The sequence below is a fragment of the Papio anubis genome, chromosome 5, assembly GCF_008728515.1.
Source record: "Papio anubis isolate 15944 chromosome 5, Panubis1.0, whole genome shotgun sequence".
Taxonomy (NCBI): Eukaryota; Metazoa; Chordata; class Mammalia; order Primates; family Cercopithecidae; genus Papio; species Papio anubis.
In genome coordinates, this window is record NC_044980.1 from 26,290,481 (window position 1) to 26,317,403 (window position 26,923).

Sequence of the window (26,923 nt, forward strand, 5' to 3'; positions counted from 1 at the left end):
ACTTTAATATTATACTTAATTACTGCAGAATAATAAACAAAAAAATGTGATGATAATTTGCTTTTTAGTAGCTTGAATTATTTTAGTGTTAGTTTGAATTATTTTAAGTGATGCTATTATAAGATAAGATATATGTCTATCTTAAGTGTTTATGTGCATATTATTATTAATTATATATATATTTTTAAGAAAGTTGTACACACTTTTGTTTTATACATCTCAATCTTGGTGTATTATTTTCTATGCCATTATGAAAATAACTGAGAAAAAACTTTAAGAACATTTAAGATAAGAATTCACCCAAAAAGAATATATATATGTGTGTGTATATATATATGTGTGTGTGTGTGTGTATATATATATGCCTAGTGTTCAATACATTTTAAAGTTCTTCTTGGTTATTAAATGCTTGAAGAATAGCTAGTACATAGTTGGTGGGATAATAAAGCTCAGATATTTTATTTAGATAAATTGTATTTTAAAACTCTCATAGAATTGACTGTTAATTCATTTAGAATAATGCGTATTAAAACACTCTTATCAAAATATATCCTTAATTTTGGGAAGTGTTCTATGACTGAGAAATCAACTAGTAAAACTATTTGTAAGTGTAGATTTGGCTTACTTTCTTTTGAAAAAAGATTTAAATTATTATTTTATAGAGTTTAATCATGGAATAAAAATCATTGACTCAAATATTATAAAATGCCAGTAGAAATGAGGGCATATTAGGGCAGCTTCTCCTATTTTCATATTATAATCTGGGCCTTCCAAAAGAGGGAGCTAAAGCATTGTGTTAAGCAGTTTGGTTTTATGAATGTGAGGTTTAGAGCAGTTTTACACATGAATTGCACACTGTGTCTATATGTACATTTAACTGAGTTTGATGTTGACTTATTAATGTTGACATATTAATAGTCAGTACTTAACTTATGATCTGCAATTGTATATTCCCCCAGAAGAAAATTATTTTTCAACAATCAGAAAATAATAAAAATAAATTATAAAAGTGGGAAGAAATATTAACTAAAATTTCTTCTTAAATTTTGAGTCTTAAAATGGAAGGAGAAAAATCATATAAGCCTCATATAACTTCCATCATATGATTTATTTCTCTACACTTATACAAGTAAGACTAATAACACTGAAGTTGTTTCCATACACATGAATAATCTTTTAAAATAGTATAAAATATGATGCAGTTATAAAGTACAGAGCAGGAGTGTGGAAGATTTTATATAACATCAACAGTATCATTGACAAAGAGATCCCATATGCTAATTATGTGTGGTTTATCCAACACAGCTGCCCCTCAAGTTCCCCATAGACTCGGGCAAGATACCATTATAAATAAAAGTTCATTGCTAGAGTAAAAGAGAATATGTAGAACTTTATTGTAAAATGGTATTTTACAACAGGATTAATTTAATTAGTGAATAGATTAATTTCCTTCTTCACAACATCAGAAAGAAATCTTTAACTCCAGAAGGAAATCATAAGGAGAGGAAATAATTTACCTATAAATAATTAATTTTCATGTAAACAGACTGTGAAAACAAAATGTTTAATTCACTATTGGATACTCTCATGTTGTTATGTTTCCTCGAGACATTACATTGAAAGAGAGGGTGTTGCTCTTTTGTGAATTGGGGGTGCTTATCTTACACCTTCATGCTTTTCTTATTACTCCCATATCACTATAGATAAAATATGGTTAAGAATAGTAATTTCTGATGTGTCTAGTATCTGAAGTGCCTTACAGATAATTTTTTAAAATACATAAACCAATGAAATAACAGCAAGCACAGAATTTCAGAAACATGCCAATATGTAATCTCTCAATGAAATAACTAATTGTACATTTTTTTAAAATCTAGTTTTTCAAAAATTGAGTTTTTTAAAGGATTCATTGAACATTAGAATTATTTATTCTTTGAATGATTCCAACATTTACCTTTAAAATTGTTAGACTGACATCTATACCTTGTCTTCTTCAAAGAATTGAACAGTTGTATTGACAAATTTCTCCACATCATACAATTCCTTGATATAAAAATAATTTGTATATGCAAATAGTAGCAAACATAGCACAATGTTATAGTCACAGAAACATATATAGTGGGTTCAATCAAATGAGTTGATTACTAATTGAATTAGCTGTACCACACAAATAATTTAAAATAGATAACTGATGACTGAAACATATGTTTCTTTTAGGTGGCTGATAACTGCATTTGTTACCAGGTAATTATAGATGTGACTGTCTTGACTGCACAGTTTAAGCAGAGTGTTCTATAGACAGGGTAAACGAATACATTTCTGAATATGTGGGACAATAATGAAATTCTAAATCACATTCTTTTTACACACAGAAACACTGATATCAATGTAGGGAAATTTAGGCAATATGGAAGTCAATGGAACAGACTCAGTTCTGGTGCTAAACCGGTCACCAACACAGAGGACTCCACATGTTAGAAAAGATCTTCAAGGAGGCCAGGTCTGAGGCCATGATATTTAGGCTTTTGGATAATTCCAAGTAGTTCAGTTATTTGCATTGTTCTTTTTTTTTTTTTTTTTTTTTTAACTTATAAGATGGAAGCTTATTACAAAAGTGGTTGCAAGTTTAATATGACTATTTTCAAGCAAAGTTGTAAATGACTTTGAAACTGAAAGAGCCCTTAGATGTCTTCTAGCCTCCTTCCATCATTTTAAAAATGAAGACATTAAGCCCCAGTGTGGAAAATGAATACAAGATCCCTCTCTCTGACCTTTTGACTCCCATCTATTGCCCTCTTTACAAAACTAAGGGTGTAATGTGCATGGTGGAGTGTAATTCCACCACATATAATTTGGGAAAAGTTTAGTTAACTCTACTTTAGTACTGAAAGATAGAATAGACACTTTGCATAAATCAATTCTTTCCTCTTCACTCGGGAGGCTCAGTTGATTCATCATACTTTTGTTTTAGAGTTTCGTAGAAAGCCAGGCCCAACCACAGCAGTGAATTCAATGGTACTCATTTTTCTCTGTTACTCATGCTTAATACAATGCCATATTTTACATGTAAAGGATTATGAAACAAAAATAATTTTGTAAAAATATGCAGATTCTCATTTATAATGCATTCTTATCTATATAATTACTCCAGTAGGCCTGGATTCTACTCTTTTTTGTTTGTTTGTTTGTTTGCTGCAGGATCACTTTTTAAACAATTTATCTGGGTCTTGGTATTCTTACTTGTAAAATCAGTCAATTAATTGAAATGTAAATTTGCTTTCTTCTTGCTGTAATAATCTGTGACAATATTGAGTCATTCTTTTCTTAAAGATCTTTTATCCAACAGAGATAAAATCTTGTAGGATTAACATTTTTATTTAAAAATAGCATGTAAAGGTCAGGCATGGTGATTTACGCCTGTAATCCCAGCACTTTGGGAGGCTGAGGTCAGCGGATCACCTGAGGTCAGGAGTTCGAGACCAGTCTGGCCAATATGGTGAAACCCCATCTCTACTAAAAATACAAAACTTAGCTGGGCATGGTGGTGGGCACCTGCAGTCGCATCTACTCGGGAGGCTGAGGCAGGAGAACTGCTTGAACCCAGGAGGCTGAGATTGTGGTGAGCCGCAATCATGCCATGACACTTCAGCCTGGGTGACAAAGGCAGACTCTGTCTCAAAAATAAATAAATAAATAAATAAAATAAACATAGCATTTAATTTCATTAGAAACCATTTTAACTTGACTCTCTTTTTATTAATGATGAAAACTGGACAAATATTTTCTAAGAACCATATTTTTCATACATTTTCAAATCTTTTTTCATACTCTTATAAATGGGAGAGTTTTTTATTCTCCATGTCCTTGGAAAGTATGACTGCTTATATAATTTTTAACAATTTTTCAATTTTTTCAATATGTTCTTATTGTTACTCCCACTCTGCATTCATGATTAATTATATGGTGTTTTTAAAAGCCAGTGTAAATTTCTTTTGAAAAAATGTAGTATCACATCAAGTAAAATCCTATTCAGGACAAAACACCTTTTCAATCGTTTATTTTGAGGTATAATTACATTTTGTTTTCCACCTTCTTAAGAGTCTAGGCAAGAAAAACTGAAACATGTAAGGAAAAGTGTTACTACTCTTCTCAAACACAGTAGTGAAATTATCTTGAGTCACTATTAGAAACTGACAGTTTGAGTGTATATTTGAGTGAATATAATAATAATAAACAGGAATAACAATAAGCTCTTTGATATTTGCATTACCACAGTCATTAACAACGATTCCAAGAATTCTAATTATCTACATTTTTGCATGAGAAAACTGATATTTGGAGAAATGAAATAAATTAATTGCTATGACACTGGAAGCAAGAGATGAAACTTATGTTCTGACTAACAGCCTGAATTCTTAACCATTGTGTTTAATATTTAGGTATGCTAGAGTTGATTTCTACTCTAGCTGAAAACATAGGGCTAGTAGTTTGAGCTGGAAATGGAGGTGCAGGAAAGTAGGAGGCATAAAGTTGGTATTGGATCAAAAGTCATAAATACCATACCATTTACAATGCAGCATATGATTTAGGATGATAGTTAAGCAATGAAGAAAAAATAATAATTTAGCAAAACATGATTTACCCAAAATACAGTGTTGCATTTCCTTATAGAAAATATCTATTAATTTTTTTGTGATATAATCTTAAAAATCCAAATTGAGCTTTATTGATTTCTTACAATATTTTAGCCAAAATGTGCAATCTATTGTGTAGAATGAGAAGCATATTATCTGTGTGTTATTTGGGGAAAGAATATTGTCATTACAACTGTTTAATTCATATAAACGGTATAGACCTATCAATATATTTTGAGTAACTTGCTTACCGGTATTTTTAAGGAAAGTTATCCAAGCATTCTGCTAAGAGCTTAAAGTTCAATGTTTAGTAAATACATTGCATATCAGGAGATTCAAGAAAAGATGACTGGGTTCATAACCTAATACAGATATGGTAGGGAAAATAACTGGAGACCAATCAGGGGACTGACCAGAGTCCTGATACTAAGAAACACAGGTTACTTTAGTACAATTAGCTCAGAAAGCTAAACTGGAGATCATCAAAAGAATAAGTCAATAAAGAGGGAAGAGAAGCCATAAAGGTACCAAAGAAATAAAGGTGGGCATGACACAATAGACAAAGTGCTAACAGTGGAACCTACAAGACAACAGTTTCTGGGAAGTAGAGAAGAACTGCCATCTTGTAATTAGGGTCCTTCTTTTGGAAACTGTACTAAAAGGATGGAAAATATTCAAGATAAAAAGTCACACAGATGGAGAAGGACTTGACCTTTGGCAACATTTGAAAGAAGTCTAGAGCAACAGGTTTTTATTCCCTCGTTCCTCCATGAAGAATAGAACCTCCCTCAACATTCAGACTAAAGGAGCATCAATCCTGTTACAGAATTATATTTTTTGGAGAGTTGTAAGATTGTGTCCTGTATTATTATAAATAAAGATACAGAAATCGACAGTGACATATACTGATATATATCCTTACACTAAGATACCACTTCCTGCCTTAGCTTCAGTGAGTCTTTCACTTATCACCAGGAGGCACTGGAGAACTAAGTTTTTGGACATTCACAGTTAAAATTTTAATTCTCTATAATAGTTGTTTGAAATTTCTGCTTGAAATTTATTAAATAGCAATTTTTAATGAAATTCTAACTTTGTATACATAAAAAGATGAGCATTACATCATATTGGAATATCTTATTTAATCAAGAAATAAAAAATAGAAAAATGTAGGTTTTAATTAATAAAACACTGAAACAAGAAATGGAAAGTGTCCAGTTCACATTCTTATTATACATTTATAATTACTGAGATAAGCATAATATAACAATGTGGGATTTATGAATTAAATTAACTAGAATTAGAATTCTATTCTAACATGGGTAAATTTCATTAACATACCAGGGTTGTGTCACCTGTCATTTTTTCCTACCCAAAATGGTGTGTGTCATAATATTTCCTTCTCCTCATTTGAATTCAATTCAAATGTCACCTTCTCCGAGAAACCTCCCTTGCCACATTCATAAATCTCTGCTTACCTCTCCAGTCACTCTCCATCATATCACCTGTTTCCACAGAATTTAAATATATTTTTAATTACTCTTTTTGTTATTTGTATCACTCCTCTAGAAAACACCTTCTTATGATTAAAAACTTTGCCTCATACTCACTGCTATAATACTGGCATCCAGAAAAATGCTTGATGCATAGTAATGTTTGAATAAACATTTGGTGCTAACGCTTCACTATAGAAAAAAATTAGTAAGTAATATAAATTTAAATATTTTGTATATTTTATAAGCATTGAGGCCAGTTGACAATGCATTGGAGAAACCAGTAAATCATTAACATTCACCAAAAAATACTCTTCAAATTAATTTTGGTGAATGTTACTTACAAGTATGCAATCATTATTACCATTTTTGTTAGAATCATATTTTTCAAACCACAATAAAATCCTTACATAAGTGAATCATCTTTTATAAGTTGTATTAATTTTAAGGTCACAAATGGCATTTACTTTATGGTTGTTAATGTAATTCAAAGACTAAAAGGGGGAAGTCATAAAAAGATTAAAAAAAACAAAGTCAAATACTTGGCATTAAAATAGATTATGATATGAGAGCTTATGAAATTTTATTATTATTGATTTAAAAGATTTTCATCATTCACTCATATCTCCAAGATCCATGAGTAATATACTCATTTTAACTTCAAGCGATAAAATATCTATGATATTAAATATTCTATATTAATTTCAAGTAATACAACTTGCAACACAAAATTGTTCAAAATATAAAGCATTTCTATTGTGTGCTATGTCAACTTAAGGAACCTTATGATGTGAATATTTACATTCAGACTTAGCTTATCTAATTTCAAGAACAATGAAATTAATCATTAAATTAATCTAGGCTTCTCTCTTACTTTTGCATATGGAGGGAACCAATACCCTTTACCCGGATATAAGAACCTGAACCATAACCTTCTTAAGAATAATGGTAGTCATTAAAGAAGCCATCAATTGTGCCTCCTCATAAAACCCTATAATGCAGTTACTGCTAATATCTTACTTTCGCATAGAAAGCTCCTGGAGCGCCAAGGCATTAAAAGACTTTCTCAAACTCACACATGAGGTATAGAGTAAAACTGGTTTTTGTAGGTGGGATGTCTGGCTCCAGGACTCTACCTGCCCTTACCCTGACTATCATAAAATACTGCCTGCTAAACTTCTTGTTTACTACATTTTACACATGACACAATTTGCACCCAGAAGTAAAGATAACCTACTAGCAAAACGGAGTAAGTAAATGTGGGAGCTGGGAGGAGATCACAGGTCTCCACGTGCCTGGGGCTAGCATCATCAGCCTAGTGCACTTTTGTTTTTATTCTGATAAAATGGTGGTGTTGATCATAAATGTTTTAGTTCATGAACTGTTAAGCAGTCCATACATTTTTGGGGGGATATGGAAACTCTCCATGTATAACATGAAAGCTGTAGTCTTTCTTCCAGTAAACTCAAATTAAAACATAAATACAGTATTTTTGGACAGATTTCAGAATAGTTTTGACTATTTAAATGTTCATTTTGACATTATAGGGCAATAGCCCTCAGATTTTTGTGGTCAAGAATTTCTAGACCGGGCGCAGTGGCTCGCGCCTGTAATCCCAGAACTTTGGGAAGCTGAAGTGGGCAGATCACTTGTGTGCAGGAGTTCGAGACCAGCCTGGCAAACATCGTGAAATCCATCTCTACCAAAAAATACAAAAATTAGCTGGGCAAGGAGGCGCACACCTGTAGTCCCAGCTACTCGGGAGGTTGAAGTACAATAATCACTTGAACCCGGAAGGCAGAAATTGCAGTGACCTGAGATCCTGCCACTGTACTCCAGTCTGGTTGACAGAGTGAGACCTTGTCTCAAAATAAATAAATAAATAAATTCTTTGTAAAAGTAAATATCCTAGACCCCGCTTTCTGAATTTACTATATACTACATAGGGCTTGATAGATAGGTACTGTTGTAATGGACAGGTAGTTGAGAATGGCATTTGAATAACTGGGAATCATATGAAAAAGGGCATGGAGTCAGGCAAGGACAAGTCTTTTCCATAAAGTGTGGTATCTGTTTTGACGAGAGTGATTTTCACTAGAGTGATTTTTGAAAGTACACTTGGAGATAATTCAATTCCTAAAGTGTTTCCTGACAAAATTCTGCTTCAAGTATATTTTTAGGTACTGGTTTATAGATATAAATGAAAAACCATATTTTAAGACTCAGAATATAGCAGAAAAAATTAAAATACAGGAAAAAACCCAATTGCCAAAAACCAAAAACTTAGATTCAAGTCTGTACTGACTTACATTTCTGGATGTGATAGAGTGTTGGTAGGGATTAGGAAAGAGAAGATTACTTGAAGACATTCCTACTTTACAAAATTATATTTTGTAGAATGTATCAGTAGTTAAAGGAATTGTTGGCCAGGGGAACAACTAAAAGATTGTTTAAATAATATGGCACAAAAGGTATTAATTTTCCAAAGAATGGTCGAAGGACTAAATAGGAAAGGCCAATTTAAGATATAGTAAAGATTATATCTCACTCCATTTGACAACGTCTTATTTTAAAAGAGATAATTACAAATTATGGAATTTATTTTTATGTGAAACTTTTGGAAGCATTGAGGAGTAATGAAAACATGACCTTAAACTAATGTGAAACGTTATAGTGTAATTATTGGGTTATTTCATATTAAGATTATTGGTTTCAATTTTAGAGGCAATATCAAAGAGAATTCACTTCACACAGGGTTAGTTACCAGTAGGGTATAATCTATAAAATATGTCTCATAGAATTGGAGCAATATTGGATGTTTGTACCAAAGAGAAAATATAGTATGCTAAGCAAAATTTTCTTGGAATGAATTTAATGTTATTAAATAGAGGTGGAATAAAGATCAGTTCCAAGCTATCTAGGCAAAACAAAGTCAGAGAGAGATAGAGAGAAAGTTACAAGTAGATATCACAATGACAAGAAAGGAATCTCTATCTGAAGTTGTTTGAAACAGTGGTCTCCAAGCGAAGGTGGTTTTCCCAGTGCGGCAGGTGCAGCCTCACCACAGCACAGTGCCTAAGATGTGGTAATGTTCAATAAGGAGAAAATTTAAATGTAAGAAGATGAAATAATTAGCTAACGGATGGATGAATACAATATTACAAAAAAATCTAAGGATATTTTTCCTGATTGCGAGTCTAAATGATAGGAAAGTGAACGGCTCATACGGGATCCCAAATAGACTTATCCATGAACCTACACACATTTGGGAGATCACACTACAGTGGTGGTGTTAGGAGAAGCATTGCTTCCTACACCTGCAAATTATAAGATGGACTGACATTGCTATGAAATGGAAATGAGACACAAGATCAACTTCTTAATGTGAAAGTTAGATACATCCATTATGGGGCTCCCGAGGCCAAGCAGGCAGTATAAAAACATTTTGTCAATTTGTCTCTCCACTCCACCTACCTCCGTTAAAGGTAGTAATAAGTATGCAAGGATATCCTTTGCTTTTCAAGCCTCAGTTTTTCTTAACAGTTCTCCAAAATCCTCATATACCTGTATACCTGCAGGGCTGTGTTGTTGGACGTATGGACAGGTCCTCTTGTTAGTAAAAGTACTTCTCATTCTACTTATCTCTTCTCTGTGAATTGTGACCTTGGTAATACTCAACTGTCTCTAAGGTTCATTTCCCGTAGTAGGGAGAGACGGAGGAGAGGAGAAGAGCTTCTAAAGCTAACCATAAAATACGCTGACCCATTTTTATTAGTTTCCACACCTAAGGAGTTTCTTGTGTTGGAAAAGCCACTTTTTGTAGCAATTAACTGAGTAATCTCCCAAAATGAATGCCCAGTTAAAAAGGAGAAGCACTTTTAGTTAAATTTATTCTGTCTTTGAAGTAGAGGAGGAGTCGGGGTAGGGAATAATGAACCAGGGAAAGTAGAAAAGCAGGAGGGATGGAAACAGAAGTAGCAGAGAAGCAGGGATTAAAAAAAGCTGTACTGAATTAAGAAGCACAGGTGGTCAAAAGCAAAAATATAAATAAGTCATCGCAGTTTATTGTAAGGAGAAAACCTATCTGCTTACTAAGTATCAGTATAGATTTATGCTGAATCTGTTAGAAAGCAGTAGACGACATACAACCTAAGTCAACTTTACTTTAGCCATCAAATGATTTAGAATTAAAGCATAACAAAAAAAATACAGAAGGAGATGAGTGTGGATATCTTTCCTCAAAGATTATAATTATATTTAAAGGAGCAAATACATATAACACTCAGCACATGAATCTAGCATATTAAATATGGTAACAGTAATTTTTCACATCTATATATAATTATATACTTGGTATATTATTTGATTTTTTTAGTTTATATGTTATCTAGAACATTTTAAATCACATGCTAACTACTAAAAATATCTTCTGTAGTCTTAACTTATATACTTTCTTTTCTGTATGCTAACATTGGTTACAAATCTACTTTTTTCAAGTTGATTATTTAATATGTTTAAATTTTTCTCACAATGAAGGTAATTAAAGATCACTTTCATACAAAGCGCTTAACATAAGCCAAAACCTGAGAAAGAAATGTAAGTAAAACATTACATAAATAGAATTGGATATAAGATTACAACTGCTATTTTAATAAAAAATTCATATCACTGAAGGTTTATAAAACATCTCTTCTTCATAGAAAACCACTATGTTGTATGAATATACATAGAATTCTAAAATGATAAAATAGTTACTTATTTTTCAGAATATTCTTTCAAATTCATATTTTATAGAACAAAATAATACTTTTAAGTGGTCAGGATACATTCCTTCAAACAGATAACCTAAGTAGAATTTGCAATCTGGTTAGAATGTACTCACATTCTTTCTATATAGGCCTTTTACTCACATTTTCTTGTAATTTAGGAAGACTACAATTTATGATCTTTGCAATATAAATATAAGACATACATAAGTCGTATATTTATCCTACAATGACATTTTATTATTTCCTGAATGTGTGTTAAAAAATGTATTTGGTGTAAGACTTCAACAGACCTAGTTTAGTTTTAGGTATATAGAAGAATTTTCTTGCCCATGTTTAATAAAGGGTTGCAGTGATTTCAAAGCCAATGCTTTATTTGTCAACTAGCAAACTTGCATGCCTAATAGGTCTGGGAGGAGCAAAAGGTCTACAGTGGCAACATGTTTCAATGTAAACTGTTATGTGACTGTGCTACTGAATCTGCTGTGGACTCCCACCCCTCTCTTGTCTTCATTCTGTCATCTGGTCTCTGGAGGTTTCAACATTAATCTTTGGGTATAAATGCTTATGAACTCCCAGTAGCTTGCTGACACATACTTATTTCAAGAAATTTTATCAGAACAATTCTCTTCTTAATTTTCTAAAATCACATATGATTTCCAAAGTTGAAACTTACTTTCCTATTTAAGTAAAATAATCTGACATATTTAGCTATTGAAAAACCAAGTTTAACAAAGGTCATAGGTCCAAAGTTGTGAGGGTGAGACACATCACACATATTTATATATCTAACTGTCTATATATAGAAAGATATATATAAATATGAACAGACTATTGATAAAAACTCTCCTTCTTACTATGCTGAAATAACCCTATAATATTTTTAAAAAGCACTTTATTATTGATATTCACAATTTGTATTTTAATAGAACTTCATATTTTAAACTAAAATTAACTACAATTATAAAGATAAATATTTTTATTGCAAGTATAATAATATTCTTTATTGTCAGTGATTGTATTAGAAATCTGAATTCTAAACTAAACAAAAAAGGTAAATATTATTTGAATAAACAAGTGTACATATTATTATAATACATTAATGATTTAATTTTTGGAAAATTATGTATTGTCAGAAATACAAATATGAATTTTATTTAATGCTAGTATGTGAACAAAGCTGAATTCAAATCATATTTAATATATCACATCATCTAGATAAACTGGCAAAACTTAGGGGAGGCAGAAAACTATTTTCTTTCTTCCAACTGTTAGACCTATTCCACTCCCTGCTTAATACATGTGTAAATACTTTATTAAGTTGTAACATTAATAAGTTGTGATATTAATCTAGAAGAAGTAGTAGTAATAAAATATTTCTCTTTGATTGTTTATGAATTACTGTATATCACATATAAGAAAAAACAACACTATTTAAACTTAGTATCATTTTTAATATAAAGTAAATATACAATCAAGCACATTGTTGATTTACCAAGTAATACAACAAATATTTAAGAGCTATTGACTCTCAGGGAAAATAGCCAAATAAGTATTTAAAAATTTCACCATATAATGTGTTTGCTTTGTATTATACATGACCAATGTAAAATTACAAAAATTTTATTTCCTGATAATTATCTACTTTTTATATAAACATAGTTTGATATAGCATTAACTTCTATGTTATATATTTCTCATCCACTGTAAATGTGGGTAAAATGATAATAAATTTTGTGAGGTGTTCAAGAATTGTGAACATTCAATAAAGAATAATTATTTCTAGGTACAGTCTAAAAAATAAAATTCTAATTTTTCCTATTCAAAAAATTATCCAAGTCAACCATTTTAGATGGACTATAATTGAGTTTAAGATTTTCCAAAAATAAAAAATGTTCAAATGGTATTTTATCACTCGTTTATAATATAATATCTAATACTGACTAATTAAGGAGTTACTTTAGTTCCTCCTGTTACACCATTGTAATAATTAAATATGATAATTAATTTATGTGAACATTGAATGTTCACAATTTTTGAATTAATTGATTGTACTTTCTTTCTGTTTTCCATATGTATTCTGGATGCATACACACACAAACACACAGACATGGCTATAGATACAGACATACAGAAATATGAATGAAGAAACACATATATGCAGATATAGAGATAAAGTTTTAAAGATATAAATAGAAGATACATAGATGATAGATAGATACATAGATACATAGATGATAGATACATAGATGATAGATACATAGATTGATACATAGATGATAGATAGATAATAGATACATAGATGATAGATAGATAGATAATAGATACATACATAGATGATAGATACATAGATGATAGATAGATAGATACATAGATGATAGGTAGATAGAAACATAGATGATAGATACATAGATGATAGATACATACATAGATGATAGATACATACATATATAGATGATAGATAGATACATAGATGATAGATAGATAGATACATAGATAGATAGATACATAGATAGATACATAGATGTTAGTCTGTAATTTCAACTAAGTTTTCTGTTAACTTTCTGTTAAGTTTTCTTGAACTGTTAAGTTTTCTTTAACAGGAAACTGTTACATTTCTTCTGCAGCTTAATTACCATTAAAATTAAAAAGAAAACATTTTTCTTATATGTTCTTTATATTGTGAAGCATTTATAACATATAGATGTGAATATTTTAAAACATTTCTAGAAATTATGTAATAATACTACAGTAACCTGCTTTGGTAGAAAAAACAAGTACATTTTAGAGTTGGCTGATTGTCCGGGGAAAACTCCCTTAGACAACTTTTAAGACTCGTTTCCCAGTTTTATAAAACTAGTGTATTTCATATCATGTCTTTTGACCCAGGAAGTGAATTACTGTTGCTCTTTTGCCTGGATTACACTTTGTTATATGCATTATTTGTTGTCTCCCCCGTTATACAGCTTGCTGTGTATATCGTTTCTTTTTTTATATGACTTTCCAAAGATATTCTTTTACAAAATATGAGGAAAAAGTCTATTATGCTTTGGAAACTGTGTTAATAATATATAAAGTATGTCAAGTGCAGCATATTCTAATATAAATTCTGTTAGATATATGTTTCTACCAACATCCAATACATTAATGAACATATTAAATCTTTCATATTCAAATTTAAATAATAACTATTAGTTACTATATTTCCACTGTAAATTGAATTAGTGTTTGGAGGAGAAATTAAAATGAAGTCATCCACACTCTTCGGAATCGTAGAGCCAATTTCAAAATCTGATATGAGGGGTTGGCTTTTTAATCCATATTTATGAAACCATCATATGCTCTGGTGTTTCATCGATCAATTAGAGAGGTCAAAAATTATCTTGCTCATCAAGAGCAATGGAAGATATACAAAAATGCTTGTTTCTCCTGCAACTGGTTTATAATTTGCTAAATTAATAAGATAGAAAAAAATACTCAGAAAAACCTTGAATGTCATTTTAAGAAAATATTCAGCTCTTTTCTTTTTGTCTTTACTTTTCTTCCTAAAATATAAATAAATAATACATCTCTCTCACACACACACAAACACACACACTCACAAACACACAGAGCATCTGTGACCACAGCACCCCACGATGTTTCCACTTTCCTCTCACAGCCAATGAGATCCATTATAATGACTTTTATGTTTGGAGAGGTGTTCTTGGAAGTGCTAATATGAAGTCTCTTGGTCAGGCTCCAGAGACCCTGCTTTTGTTCAGGCACTTTGCATTTGTAATGTGACTAGAAGACCATGTCTTTCTAGTGCTAAATTTAGGGATAAGTGCATTAACATGGTAGGGCTGTTATGGAAATGTATAAGAATGCTATAAAGACATTTTTCTCACTGTATACTCCTTACCATATTTTAATAATGAGGATAATGGTGCTTCCAGGCAGAGAAATTGAAATGACTCACAAGAGAAAAAAAAAAAAAAAAACCTTTTCAGATTGTTTATAACAATCCAGAATTCATTGTTTTCAATAGTCTATACATCTCTATCTATCTATCTATCTATCTATCTATCTATCTATCTATCTAATCTATCATCTATGTATTTATCTATTATCTATCTATCTGCCTATCATCTCTTTATGTATTTTTCTATATTTCTAATTTGAGTTTCATGACTTAATACCTTAAGGTTCCACGTAATATTGCATATATATACATATATACACATGTGTGTGTGTGTGTGTATATATATGTAAAACTTGACAGTCTTGGATATGTAACCTGATCTCTTTCTAAGCCTCTGCTTTCACATGTGTAAAATTAGAGATAGAGAGAGTTAAAACCCCTTTTCTAAAGTTCCAAAATTTTATATAAACACCTAAATAAGATAATGTTATGGGTATTGAGAGTTATTTGGGATATCTTTGAAAAGACAACTTGTTTCTGAAAACAAGTATGCAAGATACAGAGAAAGAAATTGCTTTATCTTAGGAAACATGTTTTATGTTCTATAAGAGAAATGACCACATTTATAAATTTAGTATCAGGTAAAAACAAACAAGACTCATTTTAAATCAATGTCCTTTTGATTCTATTTAGCATGCTTTCTTCTTCTTTAAGAAAATTTAACTTTAAGCAGATGATTTATAAGGTAAAATACCCAAGAAACTAAATAGAATTTTTATTACAAAAAAATCTCACCATGAATCAAAATTACTCTATGTTAATATTGCTATTGACTTGTGTGTGTGTGTGTGTGTGTGTGTGTGTGTGTATGTGTGTGTCCTTGAAGTCAAAAGTATTACACTGGACATTTTTTAAGACATCATTTTTTTCTAATGTGAGATTATTTGTACATCATATTTAAATGTGTCTTTGAGTGAGCAAAATTAGTCTTAAAGAATATAGTAAATTAATAAGTTATATTGAAGTATCTGCATTAATATTAAATAATTATTTATCTAGACTGTTTACTTTCATAGAGAACAAGTTACAGCCAATGTTTATTCATGACACATTCACACATTTTAAAAAATTAACTTTCACCTTAATCTATACTTCCTTGCATATTATATGCTGCCACATTAATTGCATATTTTATATTATATAATTTGTAAGCACTCTCTACAGCATTCTTATTAACTACATCCATATACTGTAGAAATATCGTGGGGAAGGAGCATCTGCCTCATATCACTATTGATGCCTAAATAGAGCTAAGCCAGTAGAATAAAAAAAAAATTAATTAACTTTGCTTTAAAAATCTTACTTGGTGAATGTACCATGGAAGGCACGCAGCATTGGCTAAGCTTGGCATGTATAGGGGTTATAGGAAAACACCAGAACAAATCCCTCCATGCAGGATGACGTTCAGATGAGCTTCTGATTCAACACACGATTTATCAAGCTGAGCAACACAACATTTAAAAGAATAATTTCAAGATCAACTTTGATATAGTACTTTTCTGACACACAGGCAATGGTATGAGACATTTTTATTTCCTTTATGCAATGAATGCAATAACAGTAGCATAATTATGCAAACCATTTCAAAGATTTTTAAACTTTCAAATACTGTAATAAAAGAAAAATAGTATTTTTTATCCTAGAAAAATTATTATCCGACAGGACTATTGTTTTTATTAGTACTACCAAATCTGTCTAACTTCAGTGAATTACTCTTAAATTCATACTACTCTCTGCTTTCTCTAAAGCATTTTTTCTATTTATCTCCAGAATTGGATTTGCTCCTAGTATGTACTTATCTTACTTTCTTTTTCATGTTTCAAAACACGTATAGAGATGAAGGTATTTCAACATGTAAACATATATCTATTAAGTGCATATAATTATTTGTCTACTCCTCATTTGGAAAAACTTCAGTCAAACCCATAACATATTTGGTGACAAGACTACAAACACATGCTATTTATGTTATGTTCAAGTTCTTTGGTGCTATGTGCTGTAATAGCATGTTATTTCATTTTCCTTATCTTTCAAAAGATCTATGTTTCAAACCTGGACTAGCCAGTTTTATAGTTGCAAAAATGTATTTCACAATTGACATAGCATTGCCTAGACAATGATGTAGTGTTTGAATGTGAAAAATAAGATTCATCTTCTGCAGAATGTAGGAGAAGGTTTTTTACAAAATTGAGAATCTTGAATAAAGTCATTCTTAACGACTGTGCCTGAAGATGGGCAATTCTTCTAAATTCATAGATAAAGCAAAGAGAGATGAAGAAATATTCCCTTCTGTCTTGCAAAAGTTACCACTTTTTTTGATGTCACAAAATCATTCATTCTTCATGCTACAAAGATTTAGAAACCTTGTGAAAAAATCACTATTAGGAATCTCATATATCTATAATACAAAATATAAAATGACAACACATCTCCGGAGAAGACCACCAATTTATCCTCAGATCTGTAGTCCATTGTATCTTCATCAAAAGTTGATGATACAAATAAATGTAAACTTATCTACTACAGTTAATAACTTTCTTTTTATGACACCTTTGTTATTTAAAACAGATTATGAGAATTTCACCCTGGTAACAATCTCTAACTGTCAATACTAAAGAATTTTGATGACTTTATAGCTAAAATCCAAGCCTTTATTGAGACAAGCATACCTGCACAAATTTATTTGGTGTGAATGGTCATCTTGAGCATGCGATGGAAAACACAATAAAACAATTATCCACCAAATCAATGTATTTCCCACATCACTTCAATTTTTTTCAATGCCAATTTTGCCTTAGAAACACTCTCCCTTTCTTGTGGCTTTCATCTAGTCGTCATGACATGAAGATATATTTGCCTACAATAATGGAAAACAATTATAGCTAACAGATATATACATTCAAAGTGTTGGCCTCAGTGAGAGTCACAAATATGTGAAGAAACCTCTTTTACCAGGTAAAGTGATCACCTTAATCCTGACATCCAATATGCATCTGTGGCATTTTTACTATTCATACATTGTTTCATTGATAATATTGAAAATAAAGAAAGCATTTCTTATTCAATTATGAATAAAGATGCCCTTATTTTTGACAGTTTTGACTCAAATGATTTAAACAAAAGTTATGAGAAGACCAGGAGTCCATTTCAAATTAATATAATAATCATATACATGAACACATAAATATGTGAGTAATTGAAAGCCACCACGATCAACTGATACAATTTTAAGTTTAGTTTTATTTTTACAACAATATTCCATATGCAAATACGAGGACTATAAAAAGAGCTTGAGTAGGTATCAGCTTTGTAAAAGTAAAATAAGAAGCAAATGTTGCAAGTTTTGTCACTGAGCATGTAAACATTTTATTCAAATACTACTAAAATGTATTCTTATGTGCTTCCAAGTGTTGAGAGAGAGAGAGAGAGAGAGCAAAATATAGCAACCAGGAGAAAAGCAATATTTGTACTACTTCGTTATAAGAAAGCAAAAACTGAATAGCTTACATTGTCAAGCAAAGTAAATAACACTTACCTTGCTTAACAATGGAACTGAGTTTAGCCCTACTCCGCACTAACAATTCCGTTGTTGCTTCTGTCTCGGTCCTTCTCTTCTCTTTTTATAGTATCTTCACAGCTGAATCTTCATGCATCTCAGTGTGGCTTTCTCTTCGAGCATCACTTTTAACTCAGACAGGCAGGAAGCTGAAGCCAAAGGAACTCTCTATCTGATTGGTTTCCATTCAGCGTTTCTGATTAATAAGAAACGTCCCTCAAATAGGAAGATACTGCCGCTGATGGCGCTGCAGGGCGCCAGGTTTGGGCTTGGGGGACTGAAGACCTCTTTGGACACAATGATTTGCAAGCGAATGAAGTGAGAGGACTCAGAAAGGAGGGCTTTGTCAAAGACCCCCCATAAGAAAAAACGACACAGTGTTTTTAGTCTCGGTTAATCAGCTCTCCTTAATCTGTTTGCAATTGGGAGAGAAAGGTCACAGCATGTCTGTAACCTGTAAATCATCTGTAGAAAATATATATCACAGGGAGAGTGCTGTTGCTCAAAAGAAATTCTGTGTATGGTTCCTGCAGAATTTACAACTACCTATTTCAATTCAGTGTCAAAATGTCAAGTTTAAGAAAAAGAGGAGAAAAAGAATTCAGATAATATTTATCATTAATAACGATGAATTTTTAACTTTGCCTCTATGAGTATATAATCTAAAATAATCTTTTGCAAACAATGTTAAACATCTAAAAATTAATGATTGACATATTTGCTTGCAGTAAAGATAATGGTTTTAATTATAATTTTAAATTTCTGGAACGACTTTGCTTTTTACCTGATCATGCAATTGAATGAGTTTCATCTTCCCTGGAAATAACCAAAAATAATGGTGACCATAACCACATCACAAAACTACATGATCCACCTGTTAGAGTCCCTGTTGTACATTGTACAACTCTTAGAGAGCGTGAACCAAAGCTAAAGTCAAGCCCTGCTTTAGAGAAGAGTCTGTTTAGTACTTCTGGAAATGGCACAATAAGAAAGGTATTGATTAGTAGATAAATCCTTCTGAAAAGAAGTTCTAGTAATAGTTGTATGAAATGCATGGTGGGGATATGGCTCACTTTATAACGGCTCGTTAAGTCACAGTAAGTAAATAGCTTAAGTGCGAAAAAATATCAATATCCTATTTGATGCCTCAAAGGAAAACTGACAATAGAAAAAACAATTCAACTTCTATTTTTTCCCCCAATGGTAAAGCTTATCCATGAAGGATAGATAATAGAGGTGCCCATCAGAGGCTTGTGCATTATGTAAATTCGTTTCTTTAAAAGGAAAACAAATGTTTTTTTAAAAAAATACAATTTTACGTATCTCCAAATAAAATGTGACACTACTAAAACGTGGTGATTGAACATGGAGTGAATGGCTTTTAAATACTTGTGTGTTTGAAGTGTAGGAGGTGGACAAAAAAGGGAACTTTATTTTGTTCATCTATAAATAAAGAAAAAGAAGGAAGAAATAAAGCCTTATGCATATTCCCAGGGCTAGATAGATTCAAGTGGTTAAGACAGCTTGGTGAATTCTTCATGGAGGCTAAGACTGTTTTCTTGAGGCGAAGACACTTAATTTAAAATTCACAGGCTCCTTTAGATTTATGTCCGCTGGGTCTACTTGCTCCTTTAAATAAAACTACATATTATAGAAGCCTCTTTATTAATACTGAGATAAAGTAATGTATGTAAAGTGAGAAAAAGGAACCAAACAAAATATTTTATCATAGTTTAAGGTAAATATTCACAAATAAAAGCTTTAAATCCCTTATGTTGCATACATTTTATTTCCCACTGAAATCCAACTGTGGGAAAAGGCTGTTCTGTGTGAAATCCACAATTCAACAGAGCAGTCTAAATCCTGATTTGAAGTTATTTTTACTACTCTGCGAAAAAAAGGAAAAAGAAAAGGGTTGCCAAATGAAAGGTCTTCTACCTTTCTCTTGTTTGGTATGGAATTAGCATTTGAAAACAAATGACTTAAACCTTGGAATTGTCAAAGATTCTTTTATATCATGTGTATAGCTACTTGTAAGTTTTCAAATGTGAGTAGCATTCTATGTCACATGAAAACAACTTTTCATACTTGCAGCAATGTGCACGAATATTTAGCAAACAAGTTTGTACAAAAGTATTAGTCATTATTTACATTAGTAGAGTATATGCCCTCCTTTTATGTATTTAGACATAAAAAGTTATTAACAGTAAGTGTAAAATATTATTTGAAGTATTCTTTTCAAGATTAGTTTGAATTTACTTTTTCTTAATTATTTGGTATATTGAATGTATTACCTTATTGTGGAAAAAAATTATATGAATATTTATCTTTTCTTCTTCTTTGAACATCATGCATTGTCATACTTAAGGACTTCATCTATTTAATGCTGTTCAACAACATGGATACATCTCTGCCATATACAAAAGTTCATTTTTTTGCATTTTATCATTACAAATATATTCCATTGTATAATGGTAATTTTGCAAACTGTTGAGAAAGAAAAACTGAAAAAAATAGAAACAATACTAGTTTATCATGCAGTGAAATAGAAAATAAACTTTATAGTCAAGCGAATTTTTAAGCTTACAACTTAAGTCCTTCAGTCTTCAAACAGGTCCGTAAAGACATATTTATGGTATAGTACCAAGAAAATCTTGAGACAGAAGCTACCTGTGCTATGAGACCACTCATAGGAACACCCTGAAAAATAAGACCACCCTCTGCTCTTGGTAACACACATTCGCACCTTCCAAACTAAATCTGAAATACTTTGCACAACAGCTCTTGCGTGTCACTACTATAAATATTCCTTTCCAGACCTCAGCACCAAGGGCTTGCTCCTATGACCTGAAGATTAAGCTATACTTAAGAATCAAGCAAAAATTATAAATTACCTTCTTTTCTCTAGCAAGTCATTGATATCAATCTCATCATTGTTCACATCTGATCATTTATCAGGCCTTCTCAAAAGTTTGAGCTTCTCCTGTCATCTACCATCACCATGATTCTAATTACTCTCTGGCTTGGAATACCCTCAGGTCTTACTGGAATCTCTTCAGTCCAATTATGACCATTGATGGATCTCAGTGTGACACCACAAAATCCTTTGAGTCCTTCAACTTTTCTTTGAACATTCTCTGCAGCTACCTGCTGTAACTGAAAGCTGGCTGTTTTCTGAAGATTCTTTTCTATTTTTGATTTCTCACAGGAAAAATGATATTACTCTCACAGCCATGTAAAACAACGCCTGGAGTTGAGATAGATGATCTTCTGCCTTGTCATTGCTGGGCCACTTTTCTTCACCCTTTTCTCCATGCTTGCTGTCAGCTTATTCGTTGTTTAACTCTACTTGTCAAAATCATTTGAAGACCAAATCATTACTCCTTTTCATTCATTGAAAGAGAATATCTGTGTTAGTATCTTATTATTATTTTTATCATGTTTTGTTATTTTGGTTTATGACTGTTCTCATTCTTAAGAAACTTAGTAGCCACTTACATGATCCTCAATAATAAACCCACCCCTTCCTTGTCTTGACTTTCACATTCCCAATAATCATTTCCTCCTCTCCATTCCAGTTTGCAACCCTATGGCCACACTTTATTGAGAAGAGAAAATTATTCTTTGTCTTCTGAACAACCATATTGGCTTTTCTCTATTCCGTGCCTCAAGGTGGACTAGCAATGAATTGACTCAGAACTAAACTGGATTAGCCTTAAAGGCTATTCGATTTCTACTTGCCTTTTGTGACTGGCAAATGGATTCCTCCAGAGGACAAAATCAGAGGGAAAAATGTTCATTTTATCCTTTTGGCCTTATCTCAACAAGACAGATCAAAGGATGTGGTACCCACTGCTCCCTCCTAGGGTGGAGATTCTCTTCAAGAGCATTCCCTGTGCACCTAGTCCAAGCACTCCTTTCTGTGAGATGGAAAAAAACTAAGAAACTAAAAGCATTATATCGATTTTCTCTGTTACATTTTTTTTTTTTCTGGATAAACTTTGCTTTGCACTTATGTTGTATGTCATGGTCATGCTTGTTCCTGACCTTAATACCCAGATTTTAATTAACAAAACCAGTATGACTTCGAAAATATGTTTTCTCAAAAATCCTAATTTTGGTCTTATGACCTCTATAATTAAGTCATTTTTTCTGTGATCTGATGCCAGCTATTCTTTCTTCCTTTAGGCTCTGCCATTGACTCCACACTTGTTTTTTTGTTTGTTTGTTTGTTTGTTTTTTTTTTTTTTTTTTTAATGTTTGTCATCTCTGTGAGATCTCCTTTCTCTGCTTATCTAGGTTTTTCCTGAAACCCATTATCAAAATCACACTCATACATACTCTCTGGTTTTGCTATCACTCTGTGATTGTATGAGTATGTAATAATTTTCTTACTGAAAAGATAAAGAAAGGGGGCTATATATTGTATTTGTAGCAATAAAATACAGAGCAGGCACAGAATCTGGGATGCTTGGAATCATGGTTGATAGGGTGATCTGTATCCCAATAATGCAGCAACAGCAGCACTTTGGCATCAGAGTTTCTGTTCTCAGCTGCTCTTTTTTCTTCATTGTTCAGGGAGCTTCAACAGATTCCAGGTCTTATCTTGAAGATGAGAGTTCAGGAAGCTGAAAACATCCTTGAAGTCTATACTTGGATGTGCATAAACTATGCAGAACATGGAAGGTTTCTAATAGTGACCCCCTAGTTTTTAAAATTCTGCTTATAGTTATGCTTATCTCCTGTATACGACTCTCATCATTACTAACATTATCCTACCATGACGACTAATGCCGTCACCACTAATAATAATAATAGCACTAATAATAATAGTAGCAATGGTTTTAATTTATTGTATACTTACATTAATAACTGTTAGCCTTCTATAAATGTCATTTCTTAAAACAGCTCTGCGAGGTAGATTTTGTTTTTTCTTGGTGGGGTATAAGGAAACCGATGCTCAGTAAGGTTATTTGTCAAAATCCACTTAGCTAGGCAGTTGATACAATCAGGAGTAGAAACCAGTCCTATTTAAGTTCACTGCCAATCCTGTTAACCACTACCCTATAAAGCTGACTTCAGTTGTCCCATCGGCAGCAAAGTGTATCACAACTAAGGTACTGATGGCCAAAGGTAAATGGAATACTTTATATCCCCTAGAAAAAATGTCTCATCCTCAAAGATTCTGTATGATATAAATATATCTCTAAAATGTTTGTCCTTGCTAATAATATTTTTTAATATAAAGCACTGGAAATCTTAGTAAGAAATTAGATTACAAAACAAGTACATTTATAAATAATTTGCCAAAAATTGTTTATAAAAGATGACAAATTATAAAAGATCTATGTGTATAAAGCATATTTTAAAAAATGTTTAGGTTCATAGGTGTGACTTTTGGAAATAATTTAAAATGCTTTTCCAGAACATGTTAGATAAGTATTCTAAAAAAAAAAAAAAAAAAAAATGTAATAACAAACATTTCTACATTAAGGAAAAATATATTTAAAATCTAAATCAGTTTTATTCAACTTTGTATCCTCTAAGCACATGGCAAAGCACAAAGTGGTCAACCATTAAATGGTACATTACGTGATTAATAGGTTTCAGGCATGTGTAAAAACACAGTCACCTGTTTTTTTTTTTAAATTAAAATAACTTCATTATGTTCTTATGCAGGAATGCTGTGTGCTTATCTGAAAAGTCAAAAAACACAGAATACAATCAGAAAAACAAGGTGAAATCATTTGAAAACATACAATGTCTATTACCATAGTTTTAGCATGCAATTAAACCATTCACATAATTAATTTTCTATAAATGGGATCATACTGCATATTGCTTTTATCATGCATGCTTCTTTTTGCCACTGCATTTTTTTTTTTACTTTCTCCATTTTTATTCCTCTTTTATTTACCATTCCATTCTTCCAATGCAGGGACAGAAATTAGCAGCCTTTCTTATAATTTTCTGTACCCTAGATTGTCATATTAAAAATATATCTATCTATTGATCTATCTGCTGCTTATGTTTATTATTATTTTAATTTAAAAAGCAGCATATTTCAATATTTTCTGTGCATATTGCTTTCTACTTGACAATATAATGTATAAACCTCAAATTAACTGATACGTTGTTTTAAGGGCTGCTAAATATCCGATTCTGCTTTGTATTCATGGACATTTTATTTCTTCAAGGTTTATATGTATCCATTATGGACATATATAAAGTACACAATTATTATTCTCTAATATTTTTAATGTTTCTGTTTTAAATTTTTATGAAGAATATATTCAGAATATGATATCTCCATTGCATTGGGAATATTTTTAATAGATATTTAATGCTATATTACCTATACGCTATAGTTTCTATTTTCCTGAGGATTTTACTCTTTAATTTAATTTAATTTTATTTTATTTTGGTTGTTACTTGTGTTAAATTTCACTACCTAGTAACTTACTATTAACCTTTTCAGTTACCTTTTCAATGAAGTGTCTATTCTTAATTTTTAATTAAAATATCACCTTTTGATATGTCAAATTCTCATACTTACTGGATTACATTTTATTATCCTTGAGAAAAATGAAAAACTGAATTTTAAAATTAGGCTGACACTACTCAGTGATCTTACGTACTCTCAAGCATTATGGATTATTTCAATAAGACAGGTAGACTCAGGCACGGTTGAATCTAGGAGAAATCTAGGGCCAGGTCACTTGTTACACATCAGGGTTGCCTGGACTAGCTTTAAACATATAAAGCCTCCACCTAATATGCCGGAGTATATTACTCACAAGAATAGATCATTCAGTTCACAAAACATTTCTGTTTTACATTGTTAGATGACCCAGTTTTCAGTTATATTTACCACAGACAATTTTTAACAACTGGGTATATCTTGGTAAATGTGTTCTGTAAATAAGCAAATTATATTGATATATTAACCAGGATACATATTATCAGTGTATTTATAAGGAACTAGACTGGAGCACCTTCTCTCTTTCTTGAGACATATGCTTCAATAATGAGAAAAAAATGTTCCACCAATCTTTTTTTGTACCGATACTTTGATGCTTTAATATTAGTGGCTTTGTACTACATTTACTAGTTGATATGTCAAATCCACCTCCTGATTCTTTAAATATTTCTTTTTTAATTTTTTTACAGCTTTACCTTCCTTGCATAAGAAATGATCAAGACAGGAAGTACACAAACAACTATGAGTTCTACTCTTTCTATTATATGGGGAGTAGACTTATACCACTTCATATTAGAGTGGCCTGGGACATAATGTCTTAGCACCTACCACCGTGTTACATGAAGTCTAGGGTCATCTTTGCTATTCATACAGATGCAGGTGTTCTTACCCATATAACAGTCTAACATTCAAGAAGACTCATTGTTACCAGAAGACATAATTCTTTATCACCGTGACTTATTTCCTTTAATATAATCTAGTTAATAGGAACTGGTTTCTTAACCTTGTGTTTACATTGTTATATAGCTTGAGCTTTTGTGATGAAACTTAGCAGAGCCCTCTTGCTCCCCTGCTCGGGCCTTCCAAGTCAATTGCCTCATTCTTGTGCATTCTCATCCCAATGGATGACCTCACCATCTGTAAACACTCTGCTCTCACAAAATTTCCCAAACGTTTACTAACTCCTTCCTTGAATTCACCTGTGTTCATCACATACAGTCTTAACATCATCTGTTAGGAAAAATGACTGAAAGAATAATGATTGAATAAAGGATAATTAGAAAAATGAATAGTTCTTTTAAAATTGAGGAAATACATAGAATGAAGAACACAAGTTGTACTTCATACTTCATGTCTATTTCTATTTATTGTTTGTTTTAAAATGTTTCAGATATAGAGTATAAAATACATACAGTTTAAATAAGAATAACACACTGAACATGCATGTATTCAAATTAAGATTAACAAACTACTATAATCTTATTAACACACTACTAGTATCCTATCAAATACTCCATTTATATCACACACCATCTTCTATTTTTCAAAAGTCATAGAACATTGGGATAGTGGCCAGGTTATCTAGATTTTTTAACTAAAAATTTAAGATTTGATATTCTTGTAAAACACTTTTTTTTTTTTTTAATCTGCTTTCAAGCTTCCAAAATTTAGTTATATTTTCCTTCCCTGGTAGTTCCTTCTTTTTTGGATTGTTTAATTAAAAATAATCCAAAAAAGAAAGCTTCTGAGCTTTCTTTCTCAAAAAAGAAAGCAAATAAAATTTATCAGAAAGGAGTGAAATTATGTGTCTGTGTTCAATTTTCAGATTGATCCAGGTTTTATGTTTAGATTATTAGTTCATTAATAGATGGGAAGAGTAACAACAATTTTAAAAATTACATTTCCTCCACCAAATTTAAAAGGAAAAATATAAGTTCAGAGACTTTGATATTGAAAAGTTTGTTACTTAAATTCAAATTCTAAAACATTGTTTATCAAAGGTCTGTATGAGTTAACAGTATCTCAAAGC

The 26,923-nt window shown here is 31.4% G+C and overlaps 1 protein-coding gene across 2 annotated transcripts in view; it reads right to left on the minus strand.

Moving 5' to 3' along the window:
* The window catches only part of CDH9 (cadherin 9), a 169,619-nt gene extending 150,583 nt beyond the window's left edge, over positions 1-19,036 (minus strand). Inside the window, exons 1-2 of one of the 2 annotated variants that reach the window (XM_017959463.3) lie at positions 18,393-19,036; positions 16,161-17,714 (exon numbers count right to left, since the gene is read on the minus strand). In XM_017959463.3, the coding sequence (XP_017814952.3) occupies positions 16,161-16,192 (32 nt within the window). In that variant the 5' untranslated portion in view covers positions 16,193-17,714; positions 18,393-19,036. The remainder of the gene's footprint in view (positions 1-16,160; positions 17,715-18,392) is intronic. The other variant, XM_003899530.5, reaches the window with a different exon arrangement.
* Positions 19,037-26,923: the final 7,887 nt, after the last annotated feature.